At 33.3% G+C, this 23,764-nt stretch overlaps 1 protein-coding gene across 1 annotated transcript; it reads right to left on the bottom strand.

The window, feature by feature from the left end:
• Positions 1–629: 629 nt before the first annotated feature.
• LOC132750266 (tRNA (cytidine(32)/guanosine(34)-2'-O)-methyltransferase-like) lies at positions 630–12,634 on the bottom strand. Its single transcript, XM_060740209.1, has 10 exons — positions 12,508–12,634; positions 11,949–12,018; positions 11,415–11,517; positions 9,832–9,910; positions 8,193–8,245; positions 7,400–7,453; positions 6,176–6,278; positions 3,524–3,607; positions 1,947–2,050; positions 630–1,033 (listed from the first exon to the last, which is right to left on the bottom strand). Exons 1-10 carry the CDS (start codon positions 12,626–12,628, stop codon positions 710–712), a joined length of 1,095 nt encoding a protein of 364 aa, XP_060596192.1. The 5' UTR covers positions 12,629–12,634; the 3' UTR covers positions 630–709.
• Positions 12,635–23,764: the final 11,130 nt, after the last annotated feature.

Genomic DNA, 23,764 nt, shown 5'->3' with positions numbered 1-23,764 from the left:
ACTTCACATTTGTCAGGGTTGAATTCCATGGACCAGTCTTTTTCCCATTTTTCTAAAATATGCAAATGATTAAGTAAATTAAACATGTATACTCAGTAATAAGATGAATTTGTATTTTGTGCTATTCTTAGCTGCATTTGAGTGAAAAGCATTGCAACGTTATTAAATGAGAGTCATTCTATACAATATGATCAAATATTTTGGATAAACAAAGTGCAAAGTGAACTTTTTTCAATGATCAAGAGGGAGATTTGTCTTCAAAAAGAGAGGGCTTTTAGAATTTGCAATAAACAAAAAAGAAAGTTCTGATATCAAAAAATGGGAGATTTCTTTAATTAGAAAAAACATCTCTTATTTTAAGAAAAATCTTTGTAAATATGGCTGCAGGAAGTGGGAAGTCTCTCGCTAAAAGAGCGAGAGTTCACATGTAAAGTGAGCGAATCATCTAATATTTTGCCCAGAAGTTATTGGTCTAAACCTACATCAAATGGAACATTGATCTTGAAAAATAAGTGACAGTTCCGTCATGTCAAGAAACCTCACAAGAGTCCCTTTAATATTGAGACTTCAGTGGAGTCCCTTTAATATTAAGACTTCACTGTTAGTGAGATAAAAACTCCACACAAATATTCGATATTCAGTCTTTTATTGCTTTATTATCTGTTTAAAAATTTGCCTAGAGAATATAATATAAAATTTATACTATATTTCAAATATTAAGTTTTTCCACTTTTATACATGCTTCATCCATTGTTCTTGCTACATTATCACCTTCGGTTGCCCTACCATCATCTTTAAGAACATCCCCACTTTTCTCACTTTGTACAATTTTATCTGTACTGTCATATGCATTACTATTTTTAGAACATGTGTTATCACTGTCATCATTTGCTGTTCTATTTATAGAATCATTTTCTTGAGATTTGATTGGTTTAGCCAATTGATCAGTCCTTCTAAGGTGACACGCCTCTTGATACGGTGGGTTAATAGGTGACTGGGTTGGTTTGTGGTACTCATAATCTCTACCTGGAAGCTGATAGAATAAAAACAACAAATTTGTATGTTAACCTTACATTTACCCTTATTATTATTAAAGGAACTCCACGGAGCCTGAGGTCTAAAAGCCATACAAACATCAAATTTTAACTTTTACATAGAGCTGGAGCACTTAAATAAACAAGAACCGGTTGATCAATGAGATCTGTCTATCTTTAAAGTTTTGTGATGATATCTTTTATAGTTTCAGAGTTATGTCCCTGGTAAAATTTCAAAGTGTAAAAATTAACAAAGGGCAATAACTACAAAATTAGAATGAGATCTATCTACCTACAAAGTTTCATGTTGATATCTCCAATAGTTTTAGAGTTAAGTCCCGGACAAAGTTCAAAGTGTAAAAATAAACAAAGGGCAGTAATTGAAAAACTAGGGAAGGCAGAGTTACGGTTCTTGTGCACTGAAGATCTATCTACCTATAAAGTTTCATGTTGATACCTCTTATAGTTTTAGAGTTATGTCCCGGACAAAGTTCAAAGTGTAAAAATAAACAAAGGGCAATAATTCAAGGCAAGGCAGAGATATGGTTCTTGTGTACTAACACCTACTCAATGAGATCTACCTACCTACAAAGTTTCATGTTGTTACCTCTTGTTGTTTCAAAGTTATGTCCCGGACAAGAAAAGCTGACATCCGGACAGACAAAGCGTCGACTATATGCTCACCTTTTGGGCAGCATATAAATATACCAAATCATATTTTTGAGCCAAGGCTTTTCAATTTTGGGTCATTTTTCACAATTAGAATAATCATTCTGGAAAAACAGATTGAGCAAATGATCTGAAATTTTGCACACAAGTTATTGGTCAAGACCTACATCAAATGGAAAATTAATAATGAAAAAAATATTTTCTTTCAAGTTATGCTTAACTATGATGTTAACAATACTGTACCTTCAGTGGGTAGTTTTTGTCTGAATCAAAGCCACTCAAGTCTCCACAAGCTAGGAAAGGAACAATAACTCTGTTTGGTCCAGTCAAATTGTTGTAGTCTAAGTCTATAATGTATAACAGATAATCAGATCATATTTAGATTCATTAGTAATAATTTCAGACACATTTTTATTTATATTATTTATTGACAGAACTTTAAATTACACATCTAGAGAGATTTTTAATGTGTTTAAAAGAATGTTATTGTTTTCAAGAAGGTAAGTCAGGGGTGTGAAATTACTATGCCTGACTCGGGACTTTTTGCTGGCGGACAAGTAGATTTTAACTTGGTACTTGTCCGTGGACAAGTGTAATTCTGAGCCTGAAAAAAAAACAACATAATGTCGAAACATTTAATCTGTGTTTGAATTGCATGAATTTTATTTGTACACCATCTCCAACAGCACAAATAAATAGATACTATATACCATGCTATTTCACTTCCTACAAGGCCTCTCGCTTCTATTACAAAACAAGCTTGGCCATTGGTAGTATCAAGGCAACCAAATGTTTTGATACAAAATGGTTAGGTTTAAAAATAATCTGAAAAGGATAAATCAAATGTGTAGAGGGGCAAAAATATGATGGCAAACAGATTCCTGTTTAAAGAAAGCTACCTGAGTACTGATTTTTACTTGTACTATGCAGATATGACTATGGTCCTTTACGTACAGAAATCATTAATAAGAAAGGACAATCTTACATAGCATCAAATGTTGCCCAAATGTGCCATGCATGTTCAAATACAAGTTTTAGCAAAACCCCAGTAAACAAGGACCTATTGGTAAAATAAAGCCCTATAAAAAAACATGTTTTTCACTATTTATTTATACAAGTGAATTTAGCTGCAGACAAGAAGAAAATTTAGTCCAACTTGTCCGTGGGCAAGTGGAAAAAATCGAAAATTCCACACCCCTGGGTAAGTACATGTTTGCCAGTGTTAAATCAAGTATTTAAAACTGAAACCAGTAAAACATTGTAAGTACTTTTGAACTTGTGTGCTTTTACTCTATTTTTCATGAATTGAATTTAGTTTTAAATAATAACACACCTTAACACTACCAAGAATAGCATTTAATTCAATGATAATTCTAACACAAACTGCTGTTTTCCCTATTGAACATAGAAGAACAGAAAGTGTGTGTTATAATACAACAAAATCACTGTTGACGTTCTATACTTAGATATGTGATGTATGTTTATCGTTCGGATGCACATCATTTTATCACTCAGGTTACGCCCTCTTGATATATATTGAGCAATAAAATCACAGTATAGGAAATATTATTTCTTAATTAATCCAGAATGATAATGATATAGGAATGAAAAGATAATCAACAATTGAAGATGTTGACCATGATGATGATGAAAGAGTGATGACTAAGAAAGAATGATGATGGTAAAGAAATGATAATGATGATGAAAGTATGATGAAGAAATGAAAAAATAATAATGATGATGATGATGATGACTATGTATAAATGATGATGGTGAAGGAAAGATGATGGCTAAGGAGTGATGATGATATATCAACTTACCATAATGATGATCAAGTAAGGGGTTTGCCATGTTTGGTGTATAACCCTCTGGTGGAGAATAACCCTGACACACTACAAATGCCTCTGTAAGTAAATAAATGAGCCGTGTCTTGACAAAACCAACATAATGGGTTTGCGACAAGCATGGATCGAGACCAGCCTGCGCAGTCTGATCAGGATCCATGCTGTTCGCTTACAAACCCTATTACAAGTAGAGAAACTGATAGCAAACAGCACAATCTCATTAAAATCATATCCTAACTGTCGCTTCACTTCCCTACGCTAGTACGTAGCGCAGAGTAACGGAGCGAAAACGATGATCTGATTTTAATGAGATTGCAAACAGCATGGATCCTGATCAGACTGCGCGGATGTGCAGGCTGGTCTGGATCCATGCTGGTCGCAAACCCATTATGTTGGTTTTGTCATGACTTGGCTCAAACATTGTTTAGGAAGCCTCTAAAAACAAGGCGTGCAGTCCAAATGTATACTGCTAATAAAATTTAAGTGAGTTTTTTTTTAGAAACACAATGAGCAAAACATCTTCTCTTGAATACAAATTGCAGATCAGACCAATATAATCAAATGATGAGAATATCAATATCATATATTACATGTACAATATATCTTTATAATTTAAACTAGATTTTGGTTAGTATTTCTAACCAAAATATTTGAATTTTAGTTTTAAGTCATCATGCAATAGTGTGAGAAATTACAAGTTTTACTTGGTGTAGAGACCACAAGTGTCTGTGTATTCAGTTACAATCACAAATATCCTTGAAGACAAAACATTCAGTGGCTTGGCCAAGTGGTTAACACGTCGGACAAGTAATCTAAGGATTGCTGACTATCTGGGTTCAAACCCTGTCACGGCAAGCCTTTGTTTCCTTAAAGGGGCAACATTCGCTGCCGCCGCAGCAAGTATTTGTGGGTGGGACTAATCAGTGATGTAAAACTATCTGTTATAAACCATGAGCTAAAAATAGAATGCAGTGTTAACCTGCAGAGAGAATGTAAACAAAACAGCATATTTTACACAGGAGAGGTTTAATGGATGTTTTATATAACTCACAGATAAATCAGATTAATTAAAAGACATTATCAAGCCATCTTGTCCAGATATTATTTTTAAAGTCAGTTGTTTTTCATCAAGTCAGACAACTATGTCCAAATCCAAAAGGATGTGCCTTACATGGGACATTTCTTTTAAGAAAAACTGCTAAAAATGATCTTGACAGGAATTTTAAATATTTTTAAACTATTAATATATAAAAATTTTATACAAATGATAAACATTTGTGAAATGTAATTTTGACTACAAGATATTTACAACAAAATATAGTGTAAATGAAATATACCTGGAAGTTACTTTTACTGTTTTCATGAAGTTTAAACCATTTAAATACAAGTTGAATCAGTACTTTGAAATTCAAAAGAAATCATAGATTAATGGATTATTGTAAATTTGTTGGATATAAATACTTTTTGATAAAGTAAGATCAGTAAAAGTTATTGTTTTTTATCATGTATTCAGCATTAGAATGTGTCGTCTGCTGAAAATCTCCCTCCCTGAAATATATATCGTCTGCTACAAATCTCTCTCACTGAAATAAACACTGCCACGTGCATCTGTTTACTACTGAAGGTTCATGACCTGTAATGATCAGTTGGCTCCTCCCATGGAAATTCAAATTTCAAATTTGACAGCCTGTATTTTTTTCCAGAAACACACATAACATAGTTTTATTTTGAATAATTTTGGTCAATCTATATCAAGAATATCTATGCCTACATACATGCCAAGTGTTGTTTAAATGCATTTGGTAATTAATCTTAAATCTTTGAAAAAGGGTCCCTGAAGTGAAGCATGCATAAAATTAATAAGAAACCTGCCCTAGCGCCATCTGCTGGCTTTTATAGTCCAGTTGGGCCTTTAAGCAAGAAACTTTACATTCATTGCTTAGTATTGGTTGGTTCCAGGAACAGTTTCGGGCATGTTTTAATAAGCTTATAGTTTCCAGCACAATCAGACGAAAATAAACTTGTATAAACTAAACTAAACAATCAGTGTGGATAGCATGACTATAAACTAAATGGTTATTTTTTTATTTGACATAAATGTGCTCTTTCCTAGAATTTAGCTGTACAAGGCACAAACTAGATAAAACTGAAGAACTTTATTACACGAGTTTGCTATTTTTAGATTTAACCTTGTACAAGCAAGCAGTTGAGTTCATGGCTTATGTTACAGATAAATAGCTCATTGAAATAACTTGTAGCATAGTTTGGGGACCTTTCTGTTGAAAATTTGTCAGAGTAAAATCGTATACATATACATGCACAATGCGTTAACTGGAGTGCGTGTATAGTGCACCCCAGAGCATGCCTCTTGATTAGTTCATTTTTGCTGGGGTTTACATATTGTGACGGCAGAGAAAGGGAAAGCGACAGAAATGTCATATTCAGATGTTGGTTCATTGGTTCCTTTTTGCCGGGTTTCATATTGTGACAACAGGGAACATGTTTTTATTTTTTCCTGGCGGAAGATCATCAAAACACCTGCAATCTGATTATAACTCAGGGGGCTAAGCCCCCTCGTATAAATCAGATAGCCTCGTGTTTCGATGCTCTTTCTATTACATAACCTACCTATACTGGAGTTTCTACTGCTCCTTGGTTTGAACACAGACACAAGTGGGAAAAATATCTTAAGTTGTGAGTAAAGTAGAGAAACATCTTTTCCTCGAAATATCTGAAATTAGATAAGCAATGTGTAGGTTTTATACTAAATTTATTAAATTGAATTGCCTTTGGTATAAAATGCTAACAATTAGCATGTCTTTACGCTATGTTTGTATAACACAAATTATGTTACGTTTAAATATATGCCTGGCCATGCAATACCATTTCTACTAGGTCGCAAAATTGGCACATGTATGTGATAAATTTACTTTTATACATGTACAACTTAAAATATACTTCATAGCAAACAAGAAATGTTTGTTTAATGTTTGTTTAATTGGGTTTTACATCACACCGACACATTATAGGTCCTATGGTGACGTTCCAGTTTAACTGGTGGAGGAAGACCTCAGGTAACCTTCCGTGCATTATTTCAGGCATGAACGGGCTCCCAAGTAGAACCATCAATGTCCTGTAAGCTAGCTGGATAGCTTTCTCACATGAAAGAATCCAAGGTCCCTGTCGGGAATTGGAACCCACAGGCGGTGAGGGGCAAGTGGTTTGAAATCAATGCCCCAAACAAGAAATGTTATTCATGTATATATGGATATGACACTATGTAATACAAGTATGCCGCTTGATGATTGTTTATTCTGAGCAGCACCTCTACTATCTAAAATATCTTATCCATTACAAATTGACAGTAAGTTGAACTTTAATATCTCCTTCACTTAAATAATTCAATTAAATATTTTTTTTTTGAAATTGAAAATGTATCTTTTTGTTCAGAAAAGTTGTTTAAACAATCAAGTTTTAAAGGTAAAATTTAAGCTTTTTACTTCCAAAGCACTGAAATTTTCACCACAATTACACTTAGATTCACAATCATCTTATACAATTTCCCATATTTGGGATAGTATAATTATGAAACATTTGTTTTAATATTGCATTTAAATTTAGCAGTTCATTGCTTTGAAAATTGCAATGATATTGTTTGAAAAGTAACACAATTGCTCTTTACAATACACCTAGTGGTTGGTCAAGAAGTATTAAAGATAAAATACTTTGTACATGTAGCAAGCTGGCTCATCTGAACTATCTTGGTTACAACTTGATTACTTATTGCTACAAGTCCAAAACTAATAGTCAACTATTTCAGTTTGTAAAACAATATCTTAGGTATTAACCAACCTTAGCTACAAACGTTCCTCCATTCTTCAACACATGGGTGGTGATATTCAAAGCCTGTAAACATAAGATAATCTTGATACAAGAGCTCCAAACGGCATAAACCCTTATTTGTTAAAGGACATCAACTATTAAAAACAAATTTTGACATAAAAAAATAATCTAGATTAAACAGAGGCATAACTTAAAAAATAGGTTTAAGAATAAAGAAACTTGTGCTACAACTTTACTCATGATAATCACGTTTATCAGGATTTGTTTGGATACATATTATAATGATTGACTCCATTAAGGTTTTGTACAATGACGATGCTGCATGACCACAACAGTAGACTACAATAGTAGCTTGGCTTTTTATTTGAAACAGACAATTTAAAATATACTTCCATAGCCAAAATGTAGACCAATACAACTTTCTTCAAAACACGCAAAAGATCTACACAAAAAAACTTTGAACTTTTCATATATCTATGTCAATGAAGAGCATATCAGATACACTAAATTCTTTCTTTGACGATTAAGTATACTATGACACTATTTTAAAGCCAGTGGCCTATTTCTGAAACAAGCAAAATGACTTATTTCAGAATGCCAACCTGAGGGAAAACTTCATTTATAGGTCAATAACCAAAACTTCTCTGCCAAAAAGATACATGTATATTTGGAATGCAAAACAACTTCTTCCCACCTAATTTTACAACCTTTATTTCAAGTAACAACTTTTCAAAGAACCTTCAAAATAGGTAACGTACATTTTTAGGTAGCAGTATATATATATATACAAAAACACACTTACAGCAAGAAGAAGCTGGGCTTGAATATACTCATCAATGTCATGTAAACCTGTCACTGTAAAACAAAACATAAATACCATCTTTTATAACTGATTGTTTGAAAAAATATTTTGGGGTTGCATTTTATGTCGCACAAACACAGTATAGGTCATATGGCAACTTCCCTGCTTTACTGGTAAAAGAAGAGTTCAAAACCTAAGGTGCTCTTCTTTGCATTATTTCAGGCACAAACAGGCACCAGAGTAGAACACTGACGTAGCACAAGCTAGTTGGGTAGATTCCAGAAATAATCCAAAGCCCCTGTCTGGATTCAAACCAACAGCGGTCAAGGGCAAGTCACAACAAGAGCTGTCGGTAGGACAGCAACGCTCGACTATTCTTAGTGCTTGATAGTAAAAAAAATGCTTGATACAGTTACCTCCTCCTGTTTACAGGTTGGGGTCATGATGGTGAACAAGTGTGCAAAGTTTCAAAGCCATATGTCAATGGACTTTGAAAATATTTGAACTATTACAAAAACTTTAACGTAAATTCTAAGTCGAAAAAGGGGCATAATTCTGTCAAAATGCTTGATAGAGTTACCCTCTCCTGTCTACAGGTTGGGGTCATGATGGTGAACAAGTGTGCAAAGTTTCAAAGCCATATGTCAATGGACTTTGAAAATATTTGAACTATTACAAAAACTTTAACGTAAATTCTAAGTCGAAAAAGGGGCATAATTCTGTAAAAATGCTTGATAGAGTTACCTCCTCCTGTCTACAGGTTGGGGTCATGATGGTGAACAAGTGTGCAAAGTTTCAAAGCCATATGTCAATGGACTTTTAAAATATTTGAACTATTACAAAAACTTTAACATAAGTGGTTACGCCGACGCCGACGCTCGGGTGACTGCAATAGCTCTACTTATTCTTATCGAATAGTCGAGCTAAAAAGGCTTATCATAAAAAAAGTTTAGAATGCTTATTGTAACATGTACATATTGTTAAAAAGTATATCTGACAAGTTCTTAAAGGAATATTACAATTGACCATTGTCGATTCTGTACAAAGGACACTGCACCATACTGCCTGAACTTTATGCCTACCACGTAACTGTGGTTCTTGTGAGCTTCTTACATAGACCGACTCATCAACTCATAATGATATACTAACATAATGTTGGCCCTAAGTAGGGGTGTAATGTTTATCTGTTTAAATGGCTACAGTCAGTTTTTAGCTGAAAACCAGTTAGAAAATTCAACTGAGCTAAGTTTTTGACAAACAGGAGGAGAAGTTTTAAATTGATTTTAAATATAACCTTCATTTTTATAACAAGATAGGACAATTTGTTTGTATTCAAGTTTTACTCAACAATGAATTTTCTCTGATCTGATCGAGTACAGTATGACCCTAACAGAAAATAGTTACCCTATATCGGATATGTATTATACTCAAAATACCATATTTTGTCATAAAGAAACAAAGTTAATTTCAAAAATCTAAAGATTTCATTAGTATGGTAGTTTAAAGATTTAACACGTTATTAGGTCACTGTTTAAACGGATAGCATTTTTCCAAACCATGGCAACCCTAACCCTATCACCCAAATTTATACATGTATATGTAAATACATGTTACGAAATATATAAATCCAAATATTTACCATCTGGTGCTCCGTCACACACAACAAGATCTGCCTGCTCTCCCTCAAAATGTCCAATTATCTCATGTGCTGTGCTTGTCTACAACGTATATTTTATACAATGTATATATAATTATATATTCAAACATAATTAATGTTCCTTGTGCAGTGTCAAAATAAAGAAACAACATCAGACTCCATAATCTCCATGTTTAAATCCATATTTCAATGTTAAACTCCACAATTTTCATGTCAAACTCCACAATTTTCATGTTAAACTCCATAATTTTCATGTTAAACTCCATGATTTTCATGTTAAACTCCATTATTTTCATAACATTAAAATTATTGAGATAGTATATTGTTATTTCGTAAATGTTTCTTTTTTTTATAATTTCATCACTGCATATACAAATATATTTGTGTAAATAAATGTTTATTAGCTCAACGAATTATCATAACTTTTACAGTTCAGTGTACATTAAGTAAAAAAAAAAATTAAGTTTTGTTAGTACCCTACTTTCCACTCTATGACAAACAGAAAGCCAAAAAATAGCCACAATTCTTTTGAAAATACCAGAATGAAAAATAATTTGAAATTTTAACACATTGTTGTATAATAATACTGCACTGTATGGTGGCCTGGTTTTTGAGCTATTCACTCAGGGGCTACATTTCTATGATAAACCTTTTCCCGAATATGGACGTGTTTTGACGATTTTTTGTCCCCCCCCCCTCCCCCTTTTCAGGCCTCAACCAGTGAAAAAATGCCCTATTTAGGCCCAAAACACTGTTGTTCTTTTAAGAAATGTTGTTAAAAAAAGATCACTTTTATGGCGCGGTCCCCCATCAAAATGATACATCAGGATGTGCCCCTTCTGTTTGAAGGGGTTTCATCGCCAAGAAAATTTGGACATGTGACAGGCTAAAAATGGCCTCAGGTCGATCTGAAGGCAACGTGTAACCAACGCTGAAAAGCCATTTACTCTATCTCAATGCTTTGAGAAGTTGCAGCACTTTCAGTTTTGATGGGAAAAAAAAACAATCAAAATAGTGATTTTTTGCAATTTTGAGACATTGAGACAATTTGTTGCCATGGTAACAGGAAATTTAAAATTGAGCATGCTGTTACAGAGGTTATGGTTCAGTCAACATTTGTGCCATCAGTATTGAAGCATTTATCATAGTTTTATAGCAGTTTGAACTTGTAACAGATGGCTTTTCAATGAAAACGGCCATTTTCACAATAATTATGCTCATGTGGTAAAAGGTTAATTACTTTGCATCTGAAATCCATTTTACTCCATTATCATGCTTAAATTTACTATTTTACTTATTTAATTGAGCCGCGTAATGACAAAACCAACATAATGGGTTTGTGCCTTCGCGCAGTCTGATCAGGATCCATGGTGTTCGCTTACCAACTCTATTACAAGTAGAGAAACTGATAGCGAACAGCATGGATCCTGATCAGACTGCCCGGATGCGCAGGCTAGTCTGGATCCATGCTGGTCACAAACCCATTATGTTGGTTTTGTTGTGACGCTGCTCAAATGTATTTTATAAGTGAATGTTATTGTATGAATTCTAGTATGTCTGGTTACCTTGGTAATATCTCCCTGTATTTGTATCACGCCTGGTATAGGTGCCATAGCTTGTAGATCAACAGCTACTATCTTAACACTATCATCCGTCTTATCTGATCCTCTATAAAATATCAAAAAACATAGTACAGGGTATGCTATAAATATATGCCAACACTTAAATTAGATTCAATATTGGTAATCATCAAAAATCTATATATGTATATTTTATATTGCACTGTTTATACTTACATGTTAATTTAGTCTTTACTTTTGCATGATGTGTATTTAATCAACATTAGATGAAGCAAAAGCTGTCAAAAGAACTGCAAACCTGACGTATTTAAGTGCTAGATAGTTGAAGAAGAGCCTGGAATGTCAAAGTCATCAAAAGGGAAGATTTCATTTAAAATACACAACAAAGGTAGGATAATTTTAAAGTGACCAAGGTATCAAAACTGTAACCAAGCACATGCACAATAATTAAACATTTCTGATATACAATTTCACATGGTAAGTTAATCATTGATATATACATGATTCTCACAAGCATACCTAAGCTTCCTCGCCAGCACCTGACTCCAGCTACCCGGCGCTGCACACAAGTCTACCACTTTTTTAACACCTGGTATATAAAAAATAGCATACATTTTTTTTACATGTTAAGAATATTCAAGTTGAAACTATAATAACTGTCACATTTTTTAATTATTTTTGATTACCATCAATACCAGTTAAGTTGCAATATAAATGCATTTCACACAGAGTCTGTTTTAGTTGGGAATGAGAACAAAACTAGTACACATAATACAATGTCAATCGTTTATTCTTAAGCATATAGTATACAGGTCATATGTCAGTACATCCCATGAATAAATATTGTATTTTCAAATGTAAAATATTTTGTCCCCCAATTGTAGAGTAAATTTGCCATCTAGTTGCATTTTTTTGGACATTACTAAATTTTATACATAAAGCTACATTCTACATATATACTGTTCAGAAAAGTATATAACTTTAGAGAAAAACGGTTTGTAACTTGAGAATGCATAAAAATTTCAAGTATTTGTAATGATGTGTAATATAATATTATCTGTAAGAAAAAACTGTTTACCAGTAAAGATGTCAAAGTCTTCATTTATCTGTAACAGTTTAAAAGCACTTCTTGCTCTCCAACCCTCTTCCTTGGCCAGACGGTAATACACATCTCGCTTGTCCTTTGAAGATTTACCCATTCCTGTAACAAATATGGGTTGTGTCATGACAAACCAACATAGTCTGATCACTATTCATGCTGTTCGCTATCAGTTTCTCTACTTGTAATAGGGTTTGTAATCGAACAGCATGGGTCCTGATCAGACTGCGCGGAGGCACAAACCCATTATGTTGGTTTTGTCATTACGCGGCTCATATACATCTTCATTATCAGGGCCTTTTTACCCTTCTTTGCTGTAGCCGGTATTCGGCTACTTCCCCAAGCCAAGTTACTACCTTTTTTCCCCAAAAAACAGTCTAAAATTCCCCTTCTTGCGAAGATTTTCCCTTTCAGAGAAATGTTAAATCGAAGAAAAAAACTTGTAAACAAACGTTCTTGTTTAAAAATAGATCATTGTTTTTGTCCAATGAAAGCTAATTATTCAATTACCCACTAGTGGGATACCTCGATTCAATGCAATTGATGTTAGCTCACTGCCTCGGTCTGATTTTGCAACATGGGAAAACCCCGCTGCCTTATTTTTTAGTGCACACGTGATTTTTTTACGAAAATACGGCGACCGATTTACGATGTCGCAAATGTAAACAATGTCACAGAACAAGAAGAAAGTACGAGTGAGTGACATTTGTAATTGTTTATGAAAAATTGGACAAATCGTTGACCTTCCTGTAAGTGCAAGAGAATCCAATACATGTATCAACTAGCAAGTCCGTGTGTCCGAGTAGCAAAACATGCCCAAGTGTGGGAAATAGCTGCAAGTCTAGCACAACAGGGCCAGTAATAGTGATATGGTGGGAACTGATAATAATGTTCCCTCTGAATCAAATCAAGAACCCTCACATGTCCTATGTAAATTTTCTATAATTAGGAAATGTATTCTAGTCAAAAAATCCCTTTAACATATATGTTGGACAGAAAGCTCCTAAAATAAGTGTGTTTGGAGGAAAATATGCAAATATATTATGATATTTCCCCCAAATGAATGATTTATATAAGTCTTTATTTATAGTAATTATGGTCAAACTGCCAGTGGAAAATATGATTTTTTTCCCCAAAAGTATGAAAACCGCGCATTTTTTCCCCACAAAAAGGGCTAGGGCGCCTTCCCCAAAACTAGTGAAAAGGCCCTGATTATAAACATAGAGTTACCTGTAGGTATGAAAAGGTGTGTACAAATTTTTTTTTAAAACTGCAATATGATTAAAATGTAGCAAAACTGTTAACGATGAATATTGAAAACACCATACATTTATAAATGATTAAAATCAGTGACATAATATTATTGTATATCCTACTGGTAGATAAAATTACTGACAATTACTTAAAATTTATAACAGCATTCGGAACTGCCTCGGCTATTATCTATAATATTAACCTCGGAAACAATACGGATTGAAAGTAGTTCTACCACGTGGTTTCAAATGTAAACAGAAACAGAGATAATGTAAAACAAATGTATATATTTGACATCTAATGCCTGTTCCGGTACTCTTTTGCTTGAAAATATGTCTGACAACAATTTGTAATTTAAGTATGACCACTGATGTTCAATTTCAAACAAATCCGACGAAATGTCAACAGGTTGGTTTTTTGTACTTTCGGTTTCTAAAACCATAATAATAAATATATAAATAATAAATTGTTTGCTTTTGTACATATGATATCACTTATTTAAAGTGAACCTTTACTACATATATTGGAAATAAACTTGTAAACAACTCCCAGCATTAAATTACTATTTGTTTACATGTTTAGTTTCTTAGCGTAGGTTAGACCGAAATACCGCATCCGTTCTGTGTATTCATACTATTGTGTTCGAGGTCCTTATCCGAAGACTGACGGAAAGGGCCGAGTAGTTGCGATTGTTTATAACAGTAGTTCACAATGTCATGTATGACACGTGTAGAATTTCTCGTGCTCTGACAGTCGATTTGCACGAAATTCTCGCGCTTTTACATGGTCGGTATAAAATACAATGGAAAAAATACTGTTTAATATACTATTCACAATGCAATTTTGTTTTTAAGCATATGATGCTTTTCGACGCAAAGAATGCATTTACAAAAATTGCACAACATAATGTTGTGCAATTTTTGTAAATGCATTCTTTGCGTCGAGTTATATTATTCTAAAAATCTGACGAACTTGTAAATTTTGTACATACTACGGAAATCGTGTTTTTGTGTAATTTCTGGGTCTTTCAAATAGAAATACTCTGGTTATTAATTGCATTTTGAAAGTGATTTCATGCGTTTTTGATTAGAAAGTATATTTTTGTAAAATGTCTGTAAAGGTAGAATCCTCAATGATTGAAAGTGAAATGACACTGCATTGTCAAGCAACATCCTGTTAGGAGAACTAGCATGAATTCGCCTTTGCCATTGTGATGTCGCCGCACAGCAACTTAGATGCGACTTAATTTTGGCGGGAATAGTTTTTACTCTAATATAACCTGATCTATTCAATGCAAAGTAATTTGAATCATATAAATTCGATTCAATATATCACATGTTTCTTTTGCTGCAGGCAAGTTGAGATTTGTTTTTAGAATACATTCCCCGTGTATAAATCTCCACACAGCTCTAATCTGTCCAATTCAAATTATCAGATGAGTGAATTTCACTACCGTCAATTTGCGTGGTTAAGTCTATTATTATTTTTAGGGGGTTTTCGAAAGTATAGAGGTAAGATACTTTATAAAACGAGGTGAAAAGGTAAGATACGGAGAAAATTTTGGAAGTGGTAATTATTACTTAAAACTTTTTACCGTCATCAATCTTCTTTAATTGATTTTTAATAGGATCTTGCTGAAAAAATATTCTATGTTCTCGCCGTTTCTTCTTGTGTCTGACGTCAAAGTATCCAACCTTGCTTATACAATGTACTTATAAATACTCAAACAATTTTGTCACATTTATTCCAAGAATTAACTTCCCTTTGATGCACCTTTATTCTAAGAATTAACTTCCCTTTGATGTTAATTTTTTTGTTATAAGTTTTTTATTCACCCTGTATTTTTCCTGTCCTTTTTTATATCTGAAGTAAATTACATGTACTTCAAATTCTATGCAGTTTATCGAAAATGCAAAACAGAATTTTCTTTCTGTTTTTGTCTAACACTTGAACTTTTTTTTCGTATTGAATAGGTAAAGTATTTATCATAACTGGATTTTTATCCTTCTTCACTTAAATGTTTCACTCCAATAAATATTTCTGTAAGAAAAGAGTTCTGAGGCAGTTAGGAAAAAAGAAAACGTCAATTGGAGGGCAATGTGCTATCTAAAATGTGTTACAAGGTTGTAGAAAGACAAATTTTGCCATTGTTAGTATTAGGATAAAACCAAGGGCGTTCAAAAAAAAAAAAAGAATTTGACAGTTTTAAAAATTTCATTTTGGATTTGAACAAACATCCAAGGCAATAGTGATATCTTAAACATAAGGGAGCTATAATGTGTATATCCATTCGGATAATTCACAGTTCGGATGTACAATTTCGTGGTGATACAAATTCGACTGTGTTTCGTATATATTGTAATTTGAATACTATATATGTTAATTTTACTAACTATTTACTTTAAATGTTTAATAGAAAAATAAATGTAAAGCCTCTTGTTGGTGTTAATGTTTTTATAAAAATTTCTTATAAAATCATTATAAAGTCTTAATATATGGTTTTCTCTCTCATTTTCTGGCTAACTGGTGGAATGTATAGGTGAAAATGCCCTTTGATGCTAAATTTTCATTCAACATGTTTCACTCACACGACATACGAGCTTAAGACTAAACTTTGGCAAGATGGTACACATAAAGAAGGCCAATGTGCACTGCCATGTCCAACGGATGTTTCGTTATACAGGGCTTGTAACACACATTCCACAATTCTCAGTATGAAGCTTTGTCAATAACGCACACACATCCGCGCGCACTATTTTGGAGTGCTATATAATATTTTGAGTGTTATCTAACCATACGCATATGCTATAGGTAATTGTTTATTATTTTCACCTTATCGGTAACTAATTGCTAATGCCCAGTGAACAGACATCAGTCGGTTATGCATGACACTCATCGTAAGGGACCAAAAGTTTTGTGTACAGTTAGTTTATCGGACCAATTATCATGCGTACAGTACGAAATACAGAAATATTGTGGGATATATGCGGATAATTATTTACGTCCTTTTTTCTTGATTTTATAGTTTTGCTTTTTAGTTTACACGTTAATTAGTGCTATGATAATCAAGTATCTGTTTCAATATAATTGTTATTGTATTTTTTTAAATGTTTGTCAGGTTGCTTGTGGCATTTGAAGAAACAAATAACCACAATAGCTTTCTCGTTACCATGGAATAAATTCTTCATGTGTATCATACTTTGGGGACCTTTCTCTTGAAAATGTGTCAGACCTAAATTGTTTGTAAACGTATATTTCGCATATTTCGTTAATTAGTTACCTGCGTTCAAGAGCAAGCCCATTGATTGGCTCATTTAATCTGGAACGACAAAGGACGGGTATCATATTCACGGTGCATATCCATATCGGTACCCTCTTTGCGAAATCTGCTGAAACGGTACCCTCTTTGTACATGCACAGGCCATTCTCTGCTCAAAACAAACCAGCCATGGATAACAAGCCAGTAAAAATTCATTGTAATAAGGAAAGGAGGTATGACACGTGGAAAAGATTTATACTACGGAACACTAGAATGATATTCAGATGATCGTTCATTGATTACTTTTTTCTTGGGTTTCGTATTGTGACAACAGGGAACGTGTTTTTATTTTTGCCTATGATAGAAAAGAGATTAAAGATAGAATTAAGAGAAAGAACTCTTTTTCATACACAAGTATATGGCCTGCTTGGCGTGTACTTTATTATTCGAACAACATGCAACAAATATATGAAGCACACGTTATTTGACACGTGTCGTACCCTTTTACATCGTACCTCTATACATTCGACACCACCTTGTTCAATAATGAAAAGCTCAGAGACAATCGCAACTACTCGGCCCTTTCCGTCAGTCTTCGGATAAGGACCTCGAACACAATAGTATGAATACACAGAACGGATGCGGTATTTCGGTCTAACCTACGCTAAGAAACTAAACATGTAAACAAATAGTAATTTAATGCTGGGAGTTGTTTACAAGTTTATTTCCAATATATGTAGTAAAGGTTCATTTAAAATAAGTGATATCATATGTACAAAAGCAAACAATTTATTATTTATATATTTATTATTATGGTTTTAGAAACCGAAAGTACAAAAAACCAACCTGTTGACATTTCGTAGGATTTGTTTGAAATTGAACATCAGTGGTCATACTTAAATTACAAATTGTTGTCAGACATATTTTCAAGCAAAAGAGTACCGGAACAGGCATTAGATGTCAAATATATACATTTGTTTTACATTATCTCTGTTTCTGTTTACATTTGAAACCACGTGGTAGAACTACTTTCAATCCGTATTGTTTCCGAGGTTAATATTATAGATAATAGCCGAGGCAGTTCCGAATGGCTCAGAGAATCGAATTTTTTTCCCGAAGTTTGGCGGAAAGTGCCGGAAATTTTCATTCGGAACTGCCTCGGCTATTATCTATAATATTAAGACTGACGAAGACTGACGGAAAGGGCCGAGTAGTTGCGATTGGGAAATTTTTCCTCTACACATTTAAGATCACGTGACCATTTAAGTGCATATCAACAGTAGGAGGGAAAGTCGAACCGAGAGGGTGGAAGGACTGGTGTTCCCTGATAGAAGAGTAAGTGTGTTAATATTTTACAAATTGTTTCGATTAAATTCTTCATTTATTTTCCAGCTACCAGTGTGTTGTGTGCCTGCTTATTTTTATAGCCACGTGCAAATCAGGTACGTACATTTGCACGTGATAATTATCTATTAGAAATTGCTATTTTCAGCTGTTCATTTATTATGATATATATGCTACTTTAGTTGATATGTTTAGATTTGAAAAGGGGTTTGAGAAGTCGATTTTAGATCAAGCTGGCCAGCCGCGCGACGTTCTATACATCGGCGGTTTTTGTTTATTAACAAACTTTAAAAATATCTCCCGCGTGCTGCTGTATATAATACATGTACGAATTTGGTGCATTTCATATATTTCCTACCTCTCTTTACTAACAAATTTATTTATGCACATACACAGTATGTTGATGTGTTAGAAAAATTGAAATGGGTTCATGATAGTCCAAAAAAGGTTTTAAAATTTAATTTTTGCTTTGTTATTGATAGTGGTTTATAGTTATATATAAAGTGGTACTGAATTGTTGTTTTTCAGGGCATTTCCTGCCAAAATGTTTATAGTATTAGTGTTATTTTAGTTGATAAGTTATGAAATTAGAAATTGGGCTGTGCTGGTCCAATTGATTTAAAATGTTTATAGTATTAGTGTTATTTTAGTTGATATATTATGAAATTAGAAATTGGGCTGTGCTGGTCCAATTGTTTTAAAATGCAATTCTGCCTGGCTTTGCGCTGCGTTTACTCAAAATTGCATAGTACCTATTTAATAACTCTAATTGAAATTATGACACCCACCTTTATAACCCTTTTGGCCCTTCCTATATAAAATGTCAAAATGTTTTTAGATTTCTTTTATGTATAAAATTGTGTTAGTTTAGTTGATAGGAATTATAGACTAGTTAAGTTGATAGGAATGTGTTGATGCTGGTCAATGATTTTAGATGCCAGTCTGGTCGGTCTGTGTAATCACGCGCGTTTTTAGAAATAATCGTGATGTTAGCTCGTGGCGAATTTTGATCTATACTTACGTCATTTCTCTTCATTATTATAATCATAACCATAGTGCTGTATTTGATTTGATGCTAGTGTATTTGATATGAATATTTTATTATCTTTTATCTTACCCACCGATAAAATAGCTATAATGTATATTCACTCATTCCTCACTCTCTTAATTAGACCTGTTGTTTGATGTATAAGCCACTCCTTTTAATGCTATGTTTATTACAGTTAGTTAGTTTAGAAAGTCTTGTACATATTATGAAACTGATCAATTAATATGTTTGTGTTTTAATACCTATATTTTTTGTACTTGTAGATCTACAGTACTTGGAAGTTGCCAGGTTCTTCTAATTGTATAATATATAATATATTCCAATATTTTGAGTCTGGAGACCCCTTTGGATAGAAGAGGTTGGAGGGACCTGATCCTGCATCATAATTGTGGTGGATACACAAGGATGTGGATGGCTGTGTAACATTGGCAAAATGTATGTGTTGGCATGTGGCATAATGAAGCAATTGCCGGTATTTTAATATGTTACTTGATTTTAATGATTTTGTCATATTGACTCTTTTTTGTAAACAATTTGGTATTTCGTGTTGTGTGTAAATTTGTTAAAAAAAGTACAGGCATTTTTTTAGTATTTTACTATATTTTATTTGATAGTTATATTGATTGGAAGGTCAGTGGTTCTATTCATAATGTCAAATTGCTCCTCTTTGCACTTTAATGGTTCTTATTTTCATTTGCCACATAACTTAAAACCATTAAATAACAAATAGTTACCTGTTAAGTAGGAAAGTGATTTGTAAAGGTAATGTAGATAATAAGTCTGATGTTAAAATTACGAGATTGGTATGTTTTTTTATTACCTCTATGATCTTTCAGACCATAGAGTTGCATCAGAAGTGATGATGGATGTGATCTTGCAGACCATGGAGTTGCATCAAATGTGATGATGAATGTGCTCTTGCAGACCATGGAGTTGCACCAAATATGATGATGGCTATGATCTTACAGACCATGGAGTTGCATCAAATGTGATGATGAATATGTATGTGTTGGAATGAGGCATGATGGAGCAATTGGGTATTTTACTTAACATTACTTTATTTTAAGGATTTTATCATAGTGACTGTTTTTATACACAATTTTGTAATTTGTGTTGTGTAAATTGGTGATCAATTTCAGGTATTATCGAGTATTTGACTATATTTTATTTGATTTCAATGGATTTTTCATTAAGAAAAGAACCAAGTTGAAGAAGATTATTTTATTCAGTTGAGAATTACAGTTGATTGTCTAAAGCTATCTAGATTTGAAGGTCAGTGGTTCTATTCATAATGTCAAATTGCTCCTCCTGGCACTTTAATGGTTCTTATTTTCATTTGCCACATAACTTAAAACCATGAAATAACAAATAGTTACCTGTTAAGTAGGAAAGTAATTTGTAAAGATATTGTAGATAATAATTCTGATGTTAAAGATACGAGATTGGTATGTTGTTTTATTAATCCTATGATCTTCCAGACCACGGAGTTGCATCAAATGTGATGATGAATGTGCTCTTGCAGACCATGGAGTTGCATCAAATATGATGATGGATATGATCTTGCAGACCATGGAGTTGCACCAAATATGATGATGGCTGTGTGTGTGTTGGAACGAGGCATGATAGAGCAATTCGGTATTTTACTTAACATTACTTTCTTTTAAGGATTTTATAATAGTGACTTTTTTTGTACACAAATTTGTAATTTGTGTTGTGTAAATTGCTGAACAATTTCAGGTTTTATTGAATATTTTACTTGAGTTAAATGGATTTTTCATTAAGAAAAGAACTGAGTTTAAAAAGATTATTGTATTTAGTTGAGAATTACAGTTGATTGTCTAAAGCTAATTAGACTGGAAGGTCAGTGGTTCTATTCATAATGTCAGTTTGCTACTCCTTGCACTTGAATGTGATGGTGGATATGATCTTTCAGATCATATAGTTGCATCAAATGTGATGGTGGATAGATGTCAGAAAATGGATGGTTAAAGCACACCTGTGACAGAGTAATGGAGAACTTGACATGCATGGTGGAAGTTGATCAAGACTATCAATTCTTCGAGAGGTCCAGCGACTTTATACTCGCAAGAAGGATATGGTATGGAATGGCTTTCTACACCTCTGGGCTGGCAGATTTGTAAGATTGGAAGTTGTTTCAGTGTGGAGAGAGATGAACACTTTGTATGGTCAGGTAAAATTTGCTTTTGAAGTCACAAGTAAGTCTAAATAAAGGCATTTCCATTTCTAGTTTTCTAACTAGCTATGTATTGGAAAGTTGGTGGTTCTACTCTTAAAAGGTGTCTGTCTTTGTCCGAGACAATGCCATTAAGGCACATTTACCTCTACCTTTAAAGCTGGACAGTCACCAAAATAGAACGTAGAGTTGTATCTGTTTAACAGAAAAATTGCTTAGGTTACTTTTTGAGATTGCATGGTTGTTCTGTTAACCCCAGTGACTTTTCAGTAAACTCTTGGACCATGGTGTCTGAATGGCTTGAGTGGCATCAAATGTGATGATGGATAAATGACAAAAAATGGATAGTTAAAGCACTCATGTGACAGAGTGGTAAAAAGAAGAATTGACAGCATGGTGGAAGTTGACGAACTATCAATTTTTCGGAGGTCCACGACAAACCGCAAAGGGAAAGGTAGGAAAAGCTTTTTTACCCCGGGCTTTGGGAGATTTGAAAGACGGAATTGTTTTAGTGTGGAGAGAGATGAAAATCTGTATGGGCAGGTAAAATTTTTTTGAAGTCACAAGTAAGTCTCAATAAAGGCATTCCCATTTCTTGTTTTCTAACTAGCTATGTATTGGGAAAAGTTGGTGGTTCTACTCTTCAAAGGTGTCTGTCTTTATCCCAATTAAGTCTCAATAAAGCCATTTCCATTTCTTGATTTTTAAATAGTAAATATGTATTGGAAAGTTGGTGGTTCTTACTCTTGAAAGGTGAATTGGGTCTTTTAATCTGAAAACAATGTCCCATTAAAGGCCACATTTCCTCTACCTTTAAAGCTTTGACAGTCACCAAAATGGAACGAAAGAATTGGTACTGATTAATACAAAAGTTGCTTTAGGTTTTACAACTTGTTTACTTTTTGAGATAGCAATGGTTGTTCTGTTAACCCCAGTGACATTTCAGTGAACCCTTGCAGCAAGTTGGCTTTGATTTATCTCAAAAAAGTGGTGGCTGTGTGACATTGGTGATGGGATTTTTATGACATTGGTGCTGGAATGTGACATGATGGAGCATTGGTAAATTGTCTATTTAACTTGATTTCAATGGCTTTTCAATTTAGAAAAGAACCATGTTTAAAAATATTATTTTATGCAATTGAGAATTACAGTTGATTGTCTATAGCTAGTTAGACTGGAAGGTTAGTGGTTCTATTCATAATGTCAGTTTACTACTCCTTGCCACTTTAATAGTAATATTTTCATCCTTGCCACATAAAACTTAAAATCATTAAATAAAAAGTAGTTGTCCTGTTTTAGCTGGGAAAGTAATTTGTAAAAATATTTAAAGAAGGAAAGATTAGAATGTTGTTTTGTTACACCTGTGATCTTTCAGACCATGAAGTTTGGCCACCAAAAATATGATGATGGCTGTGTATGTGTTGGGAATGAGGCTGATGAAGCAATTTTGGGTATTTCTACTTAACATTACTTCATTTTAAGGGAATTTTATCCATAATAACTTTTTATGTACACAAGTTGGTAATTTGTGTTGTATGTAAATTTGGTGAACAATTTTCAGGTATAATGAGTCATTTTCAATATTTTACTTGATTTTAAATGGATTTTTTCATTTTTCAAACTGAGTTTTAAAAAGAGATTTATTTTATTCAGTTGAGAATTACAGTTTGATTGTCTAAAGCTATTTAGACTGAACAGGTCCAAGTGGTTTTCTATTCATAATGTCAGTTTGCTACCTCCTTGCACTTTTAAAGGGACTCACTGAAAGGTTTTAAAAGCATAAAAAAATAACATTTTTTGAATTTCTTAATAAATGAGCTGGGGCACTTTAAACAGAAATATATGCTAAGATAGTTAAGAAATATACTTGAAAATCGTACGTTTATGCATTTCTTAGCCCAATTTGATAGAAAAGAGTTTAAATGCTCTTCATTTTGGGGGTTTTTCTGCAATTTAAATAATTATTCTGGAAAAACGAAGTATGCAAATGATCTGAAATTTTGCACAAAGATTAGTGGTCTAAACCTACATTAAATGGCACATTTATATGGAAAAAATATTTTTCAGTCCCATTATGTCAAAAAACTCAGTGGAGTCCCCTTTAATGTTATATTTTCATCTTGCCACATAACTTTAA

The sequence above is a fragment of the Ruditapes philippinarum genome, unplaced genomic scaffold, assembly GCF_026571515.1.
Source record: "Ruditapes philippinarum isolate M1 unplaced genomic scaffold, ASM2657151v2 ctg5153_1_1_1_1, whole genome shotgun sequence".
In the NCBI taxonomy this organism is placed as follows: domain Eukaryota; kingdom Metazoa; phylum Mollusca; class Bivalvia; order Venerida; family Veneridae; genus Ruditapes; species Ruditapes philippinarum.
This window is presented reverse-complemented; position numbering and strand designations above follow the sequence as displayed.